General features: G+C 36.2%; 1 protein-coding gene across 1 annotated transcript; it reads left to right on the forward strand.

The window, feature by feature from the left end:
• The first annotated feature begins 4689 nt into the window (after window positions 1-4689).
• On the forward strand, window positions 4690-10798 carry LOC137242658 (metallothionein-4-like). The gene is made up of 2 exons (XM_067769922.1): window positions 4690-4863; window positions 10539-10798. The coding sequence occupies exons 1-2, from the start codon at window positions 4839-4841 to the stop codon at window positions 10640-10642; spliced, it is 129 nt and encodes a 42-aa protein (XP_067626023.1). The 5' UTR covers window positions 4690-4838; the 3' UTR covers window positions 10643-10798.
• The last annotated feature ends 253 nt before the right edge of the window (window positions 10799-11051 follow it).

The following is an 11051-nucleotide window of genomic DNA, read 5'->3' on the forward strand; positions in this document are numbered from 1 at the left end:
AACTGCTTTTACGAGCGAAATGAAATCTCCAAATATAATTGTTGTTTTCCGAGCGAAAAAAAAAAACAAAAAATAGTTATTAAAAGCGATTTTTATATTAAAAATTTTAAACGTTTCGATCCCTACAGGAAATATTTTTAAGACACATATGCTGTAAAGTATAGCTGCTGTCATACACACATACACATAATAGAAAGCTTCCGCTACTAAGAAGAATGTATTCAAATGAATAAATAAAAGCTCAGGCCCAAGCAAAAAAACTTGCTAAGGACATTTTTGCAGGCGTTGAGCTCATAAATAAATCAATGAACAATTTTTATTATGCCCAAAGCTGGATAGCATTTATTTGCAGGCGAATATAAGAAAATGCATTCTCAGTTGTATACTTAATATGAGAATGCGATGGACATACACAGTATGTATGTATGTATGTGCACTTGCGTAGTTCATCTCAAGCGGCAATATATCACATCAAATGCATTTGTGGTGATTGCGTTATTGTCATGTTGTGTGAATGTGACAAAGAAATAATCAAAATAAATTTACAAGTCTATAAATTGTTAAAAAGCAAGTGCAGAAATTCGTATAAACATATAAATTGTAAGATATTCACATATTCTTTGAGTTCAGAGTGAATAACTTTCCTGTTGTCAAAGCAGTGTATACTCAATTAGAAAAGCACTTCCTCCTGGCCCTATTACCATGCCTATTAACAAGCCCCCTCCGTGGATATTTCTCATGACATTTAGTTTACAGTGTGAGGAATGTTGAGCAAAATTGTACACCAAAATCTGCGGTGTATGGCACGACGCCCCTGCTATAAGGGCAAGGTTGTGATATTTCTCAAGTTCTTTAGTTGTCTACGTGCGGAAAGCGCCACCTTCAATGCCATGCCAATGTTAAAAGTGCATATAATGTGCAAGGAAGGCGGTTGGCCCAGAGACAACAGGTCTAAGAACACTCATGCCTAGTGGCAGAACCGCAAAATTAAAGGGTTGCCTTCGTTACAGAATAACATGGCCTTAGAGCAGATGTGGTTACTTACTTGCCTGGAAGTCGACCTTATACTTCCTCATCATGAAACGAAAGAGCGGAAGATCAGCAAATTTTATTCAGTTTAATGTTTGCACTAAACAAAGCAATCTGGCGCAGTATTGTTAAGTGAAAGAGGTATGCTGAATATATAGAAGTTCTTTTTTATAAGCTCGATCATCAACACATAGTCATTTTCTGTGTAATAGCATTAACTGTCATATCGAGCGCAATCTTCGCGAAGGGCACTGCCTCAAATCCAGCAAATCATTCAATTCTATTAGTAATCCAAAAACATAGTTTTTTCTATGACACAACAAGCAAAACAACTATAAAGCAAGCACAGTGTTTTATCAAAAGTCAACCAATTAAACGCAAACCTATCCGCACCGCCTGGAAAGATGGGTAACTGCGCTTATACGTAACATTTTTTTATTACTAAGTAAAAAACAAGTAAGAACGGGACTGTCTTCGGCTGTGCCGAAGACTTCATACCTTTCATGAATGGGGCTGAACAATAATCTTATCCTGTTCGTAATCTCCGAATAATCGGATGTATAAGATAAGAAATATATAGTGAACAGATCTACATACCTTAACGATTTTTAAGATAAATATAAAATAAAAAACAGGTAGGTACTTCGTGTGAGGATGCAAAGTTTCAGGTTTTTTGTGGTCTGCGTGTAAAAACTATGACTACGAATCACGTATTTCAAAAATATATGACGAAAACGTAACTATTTGATGAAATTTGATGAATTTTGAAGATTCTAGCCGCAAAAAAGGGGTCAAAATGACAGTTTATATGAAGTATATAATATATATACGACCGATCTCTATGATTTTTTCAGACAACAATATAAGCATTTTGTGAAATTTGAAGCTTCTAACTGTTAAAACGGGGCAGAAATTGCGCAAAGTTTCTTATCTGAACAATCGGTTGTATGAGATATATACTATGTGTACCACCGATCTCAATGATTTTTTCAGACATCAATATATGCTATACACGTAAGCAGTTGGTGAAATTTGAAGCTTCTAGCTGTTAAAATGGGGCCGAAATCGTAAAAAAATATATATATACTATATATATATACTATATATACCATCATATATATATTATATATATCACCGATCTCTATGATTTTTTGACACAACAATACATACTATATACGTAAGCAATCGGTGAAATTTGAAGCTTATAACTGTTAAAATGGGGAAGAAATTGCGCAAAGTTTCTTATCTGAACAATCGGTTGTATGGGATATATACTATATATACCACCGGTATCTATGATTTTCTCAGACAACAATATATGCTATACACGTAAGCATTTGGTGAAATTTGAACATATCTAAACGATTTTTAAGATAAATATAAAATAAAAAATAGGTAGGTAATCTGTGTGAGGATGCAAAGCTTCACGTTTTTTGTGGTCTGCATGTAAAAACTATGGCTACGAATCACGTATTTCAAAAATATATGACGTAAACGTAACTATTTGATGAAATTTGATGAATCTTGCAGCTTCTAGCCGTAAAAAAGGGGTCAATATGACATAGAGATCGGTGGTATATATATTATATACTTCATATAAACTGATTTTTTCAGACAACAATATATGCTATATACGAAAGCATTTGGTGAAATTTGAAGCTTCTAACTGTTAAAACGGGGCAGAAATTGCGCAAAGTTTCTTATCTGAACAATCGGTTGTATGAGAAATATACTATGTATACTACCGATCTCTATGATTTTTTCAGACAACAATATATGCTATATACGAAAGCATTTGGTGAAATTTGAAGCTTCTAGCTGTTAAAATGGGGTAGAAATTGCGAAAAGTTTCTTATCTGAACAATCGGTTGTATGAGAAATATACTATGTATACTACCGATCTCTATGATTTTTTCAGACAACAATATATGCTATATACGAAAGCATTTGGTGAAATTTGAAGCTTCTAGCTGTTAAAATGGGGTAGAAATTGCGAAAAGTTTCTTATCTGAACAATCGGTTGTATGAGATATATACTATATATACAACCGATCTCTATGATTTTTTCAGACAACAATATATGCTATATAAGTAAATATTCGGTGAAATTTGAAGCTTCTAGCTGTTAAAATGGGGCTAAAATTTGCGAAAATATATATAAATATATACTATATATATATACTATATATACCACCATATATATACTATATATACCACCGATCTTTATGATTTTTTCAGACAATAATATATGCTATATACGTAAGCATTCGCTGAAATTTGAAGCCTCTAGCTCTTAAAATAGGGCAGTAATTACGAAAAGTTCCTTATCTGAACAATCGGTTGTGGGGGATATATACTATATATACGACCGATCTCATAAATTTTTTTAGGCAACAATATGTGCAATATACGAAAGTATATGGTGAAGTTTGAAGCTTCAATCTGTTAAATTGGGTAAGATATTACAAAAATCCTCTTTTTCTGAAAAATCGGTTGTATGGAGGATATATGCTATAGTGGTCCGATCCGGTCGGTTCCGACAAATGTCTAATCGGACACCCAAATACACCTGCTCACCAAATTTTATCAAGATATCTCAAAAATTGAGGGACTAGTTTGCATACAAACAGACAGACGGACAGACGGACAGACGGACATGGCTAAATCAACTCAGCTCTTCAACCTGATTATTTCGGTATACTTAATGGTGGGTCTATCTATTTTCCTTTAAGGACTTACAATTTTCGGTTTCGTGACGAAATTAATATACCATTTCATTTTCATGAAAGGTATAATAAACTTGGAGTTATACACTACATAATACATACACAACAATATCCAGCGATTATAGAAAAAAGTCAAAAGATTTTTTAACAAGTCAATATAATTATTATTGTGTACGTATAAATAGAAAATTCTCAACGCCGACGATTAGCGGAGTGCAAAAATTAAATTAACACACGCTGATAAACACTCTAAAGCTAAACGACGATATTAAGCCCAAATTAAACTTCCTTAACCCTAACGCCATAGTCGTAACCATATCCATATCCACAACCATCTCCAATGTGATCGATTAATGGTGCCTTAACATAAAAATCGTGAAAATTTCATAAAAATAAAGAAAACGCAAAAAATTACAAACATATTTCACAAAAATTAAGTCTCTTAGACATAACGTATTCAAACCAATGAATAAAATCTACAAAAAGTGTTATTAAATTCACGAACTCAAATATTTTTATGTTATGGATATGGCGAGAAACCAAAAACTAGTTGGTTTTCTATGGTATGGTTATGGCGTTAGCGTTATGGTATGGCACCATTAATCGATTACATTGATTCCATAAGGTAGGTTCGATCAGCTGTTTTATCTGGTTATGGTTTTATGGTTATAAGTCACCATTAATTACACCTTTACATATTAAAATACTTATCATCGATGCACACGGCGCTGAACAGCTACATAGTACACAACATACATACATATGTACATATGTTAAGGGCTTAAGCGTTAAACTTTATAAACAAAAAATAATGAAAATAAAGCGTTAAAAAGCGTGTGGGGCTGTCTGATAAATAGTTTCGTTTTATTTTGTTTGGATGTAACGAGTGCGAAATCTTTGCACACTGCACTCAACCAATTGTTGTTGGTAGCGTGCGTGAAAGTTAAGTGGCACTTTCATATAAGTAAGAGCACAAATCGATTATAGGTGACAGTCATCTCGAAGTAGTGAAGTGAAGTTGGAATTTCATAAATAACGTTTGCCAATAAACAAAAATAAAATAATCAAATAATCAGTATTAAAATGGGTTGTCCAGCATGTTGCAAAGGTGAGTGGTGGGTCTGCGAATAAGTTGCTAATCCGTAATCATAAAACAAATTGATAAAACATCATACAAAAGTAAACAACAAGATTTACACGTCACAAGTTAAAAAGAGCATATATTTTCTTGTTATATAATAGTTGTATTCCGTTGCAAACTATATTACAATTAATACACTAACTAGCTTACCGAATTGCATAAGCAACAATAAAAGGTAATCGAGTTGAGTTGGCTAAGCGGTTTCAGGTGAAACCGCTTAAGTAATTGTCGACCTGATTGATAGTGTTGTATAGTATTGTACAGTTTTGCATATTCAAAAATAGGGCACTATTGTGATCGAGCGAATGAAATGAACATACGAATGTGCAGATAAACAAAAATAACAGCGTGGCTGCAGGGTGACATACATACAAATAAAGACACGCATTTCATGTATTTTTTTTGCAATTCTCTGGTTGAGTGTCAAAAACATACTGCGCTAGAAGTAGAAATGTCAAAGCAGCTAAAAAAAGTAACCATCTGTATGGTTTTGCCATAATGAAACTGTTTAGCTAGTTGAAACGTTTTCTTCAAGCTCGCTTGCAAAAAAAGCAACTAATATTAAAATAGTGCAAATACTAATCGGAGCTTGGTTTATTATTTAAACATTGGGGCAGCCAGGCGGCTGTCGTGGTGTGATCGTGGTGTGCTCCGCCTACCACACCGAAGATCGTGGGTTCAACTCCCGGTCAAAGCAACATCGAAAATTTATAAAAAAAAGTTTTTCAATTATAAAGAAGCATGAAAAGCTTCTCAGTGAAAATTCATCTACCTTGCACATGCCGTTTGGAGTCGACATAAAACAAGTTGCTCCCGTCCCGCCAGTTTGTTGAAAAATTAAAAGAACCACGACAAGAATTAGAAGTGAAGCTCGGCCTAAAATCTCTTCGTAGGGTATCGCGCCTTGCATTTATATATGGGGTATTCCATCCCATTTCGACCAATTTTGAACCCGACCCCTTTAGAATTGGCTGAAAGTTTTTCTTCTTTTTCTAGCTTACGAAAGACGTTTTTCAGAATTTTTTCAAATTTTTTCATCCAACTCAAAAAAAGTTAGAATTTTTAAAAAAACACCGTTTTTGTTTTCAAAATGCTATAACTTTTTAAAAAATTGACCGTTTGGGATCTTTTTTTTTTTTAAATTTGTTTTTAAATGTACTTTTCGGAAAAAATACAAAAAAATTTTTAGTTTTGTTTTTTTGTAATTTTTCAGTTTTTCGAATTTCGCCATTTTTTTTTCTCATAAAAAACTTCAATCAATTCTGCAATCATCTCCACTAATCCCAGAGTGGGCCGATGTTTTTTTTTTATTTAATTGAAAAAAAAAAAAAAACTTTAAACATTTTTTTGTATTTTTTCCGAAAAGTACATTTAAAAAACAATTTAAAAAAAAAAAGATCCCAAACGGTCAATTTTTGAAAAAGTTATAGCATTTTGAAAACAAAAACGGTGTTTTTTTAAAAATTCATAACTTTTTTTGAGTTGGATGAAAAAATTTGAAAAAATTCTGAAAAACGTCTTTCGTAAGCTAGAAAAAGAAGAAAAACTTTCAGCCAATTCTAAAGGGGTCGGGTTCAAAATTGGTCGAAATGGGATGGAATACCCCATATTTTTTATGGTGCAGCCAGAGCCCGTATTACGTTTTACGATCAGTGACTGAAAACCATTTCCCTAAAACTATGTCTACCAAACCTTTGTGGCTCCCTGCTGTTCACGTCCAAGGACGTCCCGCGGTTCACTATCAAGCGTACGTCCGCTACCTTCTAGCAGCGACTGCCCAGAAGGCCACTTAAACTGTCCGCTGTTGCTCGCGCCAATCGGCGCCTCCACCTAACGCGGCCGCTGACTCTCATCACTACAATCTACGTAGCATTAGCAGTAGCAATGCCGATCACCAGCTTTTACCCCGTCCCTCCACTCCTTTTCCGAAACACTCACACACTCGCGTAAGAAGGAGTCATCAACTCCTAGTCACACCGTGTGTTCCGTATGCCAGCTTAAAATATTTACGATCGCGACATCGGTCCAATGCAGTTCATCCCTTGGCCGATCCACCTACATAGATGCTCTGAGTTTAGAAAAAGCAACCGTCCCACCGGTACCTTCGTTATACCGCGTTGTCAAAACACAAGTACCAACTCATCGACACCAGGTACTCCTGCAGAAATCGGACAGCACACTCGACAAAGCCTATATCTTTCAAGGCGCCTTCACCCATCTCTGATTCCCAGAGTGACGATTGTCTAATAGGGTCTACGCACGCCGTGTTTGGCTAGCGAGTCAGCTGTGTACGTGTTGACTCGCTTTCGAAATCACGCCCATTTTTATTTTCACGAGTCAGCCAGAGTCATGTCTGTGTGCCTAATATTAAAATATTTTCACTAACACATCGGAACTGACTCTGAATCACTGTGTGTAGACCCTTTTACGCACACTATTGTCGCTAGTTCCCACAAGTCTTTAATCCGATCTTCCATATCAGAGCTATTGTGACTTAAAAAATCTGTTTCTATCACAGATCTTAAGACGTAATGCGTTCCGTTTGAAAAAGTTTTTTATAGTTTGCTTAAATTGGGAAGTTATTCTATTTTTAAGCTTCATATCAGAAAGGTATTCGCCTTTAAGTGAAGAATTTTGAAAACTTCTTAAGTTACTAGTTTGAGAGAGATGACTTAAATTTTGAGAAATATGGAGTCAAAACGGCCCCACCCTGCGGCTTCGGAATACCACATAATTGATTAGGGCTGTGTTCACCATCTTGATGTTAGTCAAGTATCTTTAAGTTATCGAAAGTTTCGTTTTCTTCATGCGTCTTAGAAAATATTTTTCTAATTGAAAAAAACTTATACATTTTTGGTGTGGATTTGTCCGGAAGTTGAACCACACTACCACCACACCACGGCGGCCAGCCTTTGTTGTTGAAAATAAAAATGTCAAATAAAGCTACGTATCTGCTATTCTCCAGATAAATTGTGACTTAACTAGAGATGGTGCAAACGGCATGCTTGCCTACCACACCGAATATCATTAGGATGGACAAGGCGGCATCTCTTTCGATTATACCTTGTAAATCTCGTCAAAGCCTTTTCTGCCGGGAGTGGGATTTGAGCTCGAATTCCTACGATGGTTGCACTGTTACAAACATATTCAGCTAAGTTATACCTTAGTTGTTGTAAACTTATCCCAATTGCTTTCCTGGAATGAAATATTTCCTTTTATCCAGGGGCCCATTTTTAGTAGTTATTTGTTTTTTTTTTTTTAAGTCTAAAGACAACAAATTTTTCTAGGATCTCGGGGATTCCCATAGCATTTTCATGGCAAATTGTGCATCCTTTTTCTCTATAACTATGAAATGGCTTATCCAAATTAAACGAATGTTTTCCCAATCGATTCTCCTAAATATCCGGATTTTGAGCTGTTGGGGTAGGTTAGGTTGAACTGTCCGATGACCTTACATAAACTGAGTGAGTTTGTAGTCTTACCAGAAGTTTATTTAACGACAAAAACCTATCAAAAACCAGGACCTATGTTATATAGTAACTCCGTCCTTTTGGAAAATGCTAGAAGCTTCCTAGGACTTAAGCCACTTACTGCTTTTATATCTGACAGCTGTATCACTCCCAATAGTTGGAGTCTTAGCCTGGCAAACGCAGGGCACGAGCACAGGACGATCGCTTCCTCCTCCAACCCGCACTTACTACATCTGGTATCACTGACCAAGCCTAATTTAAAGGCATGTGACGCCGGAAGGCAGTGGCCAGTCAGAATACCCTTCATAAGTCTATAGTCCTCTATTTTTAATGATATGAGCAACTTTGTTAGTCCAAGGTTGTAAGGCCTACATATAACCTTCGACACTTCTGGCATAATTTTAAGGGTTCACACCCCGTGCAAAGCAATATCAAAATTTTAGAAATAAGGTTTTTCAATTAGAAGAAAATTTTTCTAAGCGGGGTCGCCCCTCGGCAGTGTTTGGCAAGCACTCCGAGTGTATTTCTGCCATGAAAAGCTCTCAGTGAAAACTCATCTGCCTTGGAGATGCCGTTCGGAGTCGGCATAAAACAAGTAGGACCCGCCCGGCGCGATAATCTCCGAAGAGATTTTAGGCCGAGCTTCTCTTCCAATTTGCGTCGTACTCCTTTACATTTTTTCTACCAATTGGCGGGACGGGACCTACTTGTTTTATGCAGACTCCGAACGGCATCTCCAAGGCAGATGAGTTTTCACTGAGAGCTTTTCATGGCAGAAATACACTCGGAGTGCTTGCCAAACACTGCTGAGGGGCGACATCGCTAAGAAAAATTGTCATCTAATTGAAAAACCTTGTTTCTAAAACGTTGATGTTGCTTTGCCCGGGGCGTGAACCTAGGATATTTGGTGCGGTAGGCGGAGGACGCTACCATCACTACATGGCGGCCGCCATAATTGTGGGATATTTTCAAAATCGTTTGGGGTCAATTTGAGATTATTTTATGGCCATTTTGGAATATTTCGTCATTCCCTCGATATTTTCTTTGCAATTATTGCAAGATAATTTCAGGATTATTTAGAGTAATTTGCGGAAAGTAATAAAACAGTTCCAAATATTAATGCGAATGGGTTTTTAATACAGAGCATTTTTTATCTGGCGAGCATACGAATTACGGCGGCCACCGTGGTGTGATGGTAGCGTGCTCCGCCTACCACACGGTATGCCCTGGGTTCACACCCCGTGCAAAGCAACATTAAAATTTTAGAATTAAGGTTTTTCAATTAGAAGAAAATTTTTCTAAGCGGGGTCGCCCCTCAGCAGTGTCTGGCAAGCGCTCTGAGTGTATTTATGCCATGAAAAGCTCTCAGTGAAAACTCATATGCCGTGCAGATGCCGTTCGGAGTGGGCATAAAACATGTAGGTCCCATCCGGCCAATTTGTAAGGAAAATGAAGAGTAGCACGACGCAAATTGGAAAAGAAGCTTGGCCTTAGATTTATTCGGGGGTTATCGCGCCTTATATTTATTTATTTTTTATACGAATTATGTTATACTCAATGGAGAAAATTTCTTCGTTCTGAAAATTTTGTTTCAGTGCACTTTGTAACACAGGACCTATACATAAGTTACATTAGCACCCTTCATTCTAAGCTGGTAACATTTTTCTAACCGGTAACTAAAATGACAAACAACTTTTTGTATTATGATTGTGGATAACGCCGCTATCGGTTAGATAAAATTTTATTTTGAAGTGCCACCCCCGTTTGGCTGATACGTAAGTGTTAACACCTAAACGGTAAAAGCAAAAATAGTTCTTTGGGCTGAACAGGCTTTTAAAAAGTTAAACACATTTCGTTCAGCCAGAGTAAAAAATACATATCCATCACATTTAATTATTCTATAAGAGTATTTTCCTGAAACTTTGCGGCATAATTTGCAATAACTTAGGTATCAGACCTTTCGTCATAACAGAGAACAACACCGTCCTCATTTTTTCTAGTATGTTAGTAACTAACAAAGCTCTAAGTACTAGACATTACTAAAAACTTGTACATAAATGTACGGCTTATATACATTTACCCAAAGCGTTGGGGCTTCATACAAATTTCAATCAGGCAATCGCTTTTCAATTTCCTATTTATTTCAATTTCCTTTTTTCTTCTAATCCACAGATTGCAAATGTTCTGCAAATAAATGCGGCGATGGTTGCCCCTGCGATCAGCAATGCAAATGCAAATGTAAAACCGGCTGCAAGGATGATTGTTGCAAGAAGTAAATTTGGAGAACATAGAAAGACCCAACTAACTCCAACTAACCACATGAATATGTTAACGATTGCTGGCAAATAATAGAATGCTGATTAAATTTGAAATGAGTTGAACAAAACTGAGAAAAAAAAAATAACATGCATAATCTACAAGTTTAATTTTAACGGGCTTGTGTTTTTTAATTCTTCAACAGAGAGTTTCTTACAAAAATATATAGCTAAGGGAGTACCCCGCAGACTTTGTGTTAAGCGAAATTTGGTTTGCCTATATTTAAAAATTTAGCCTCGCTTCCCATTTTCTATATCTATCCCTTTCTCTTCAACACTAGCTTCCATTTTTCTTATAGGTCTTGCACATCCCTTATTACATTTGTCTACCTGTCACTCCTACTCCCAATCCTTAATCCCACCTCCACTG

Source organism: Eurosta solidaginis, chromosome 1, assembly GCF_040869045.1.
Source record: "Eurosta solidaginis isolate ZX-2024a chromosome 1, ASM4086904v1, whole genome shotgun sequence".
Classification (NCBI taxonomy): domain Eukaryota; kingdom Metazoa; phylum Arthropoda; class Insecta; order Diptera; family Tephritidae; genus Eurosta; species Eurosta solidaginis.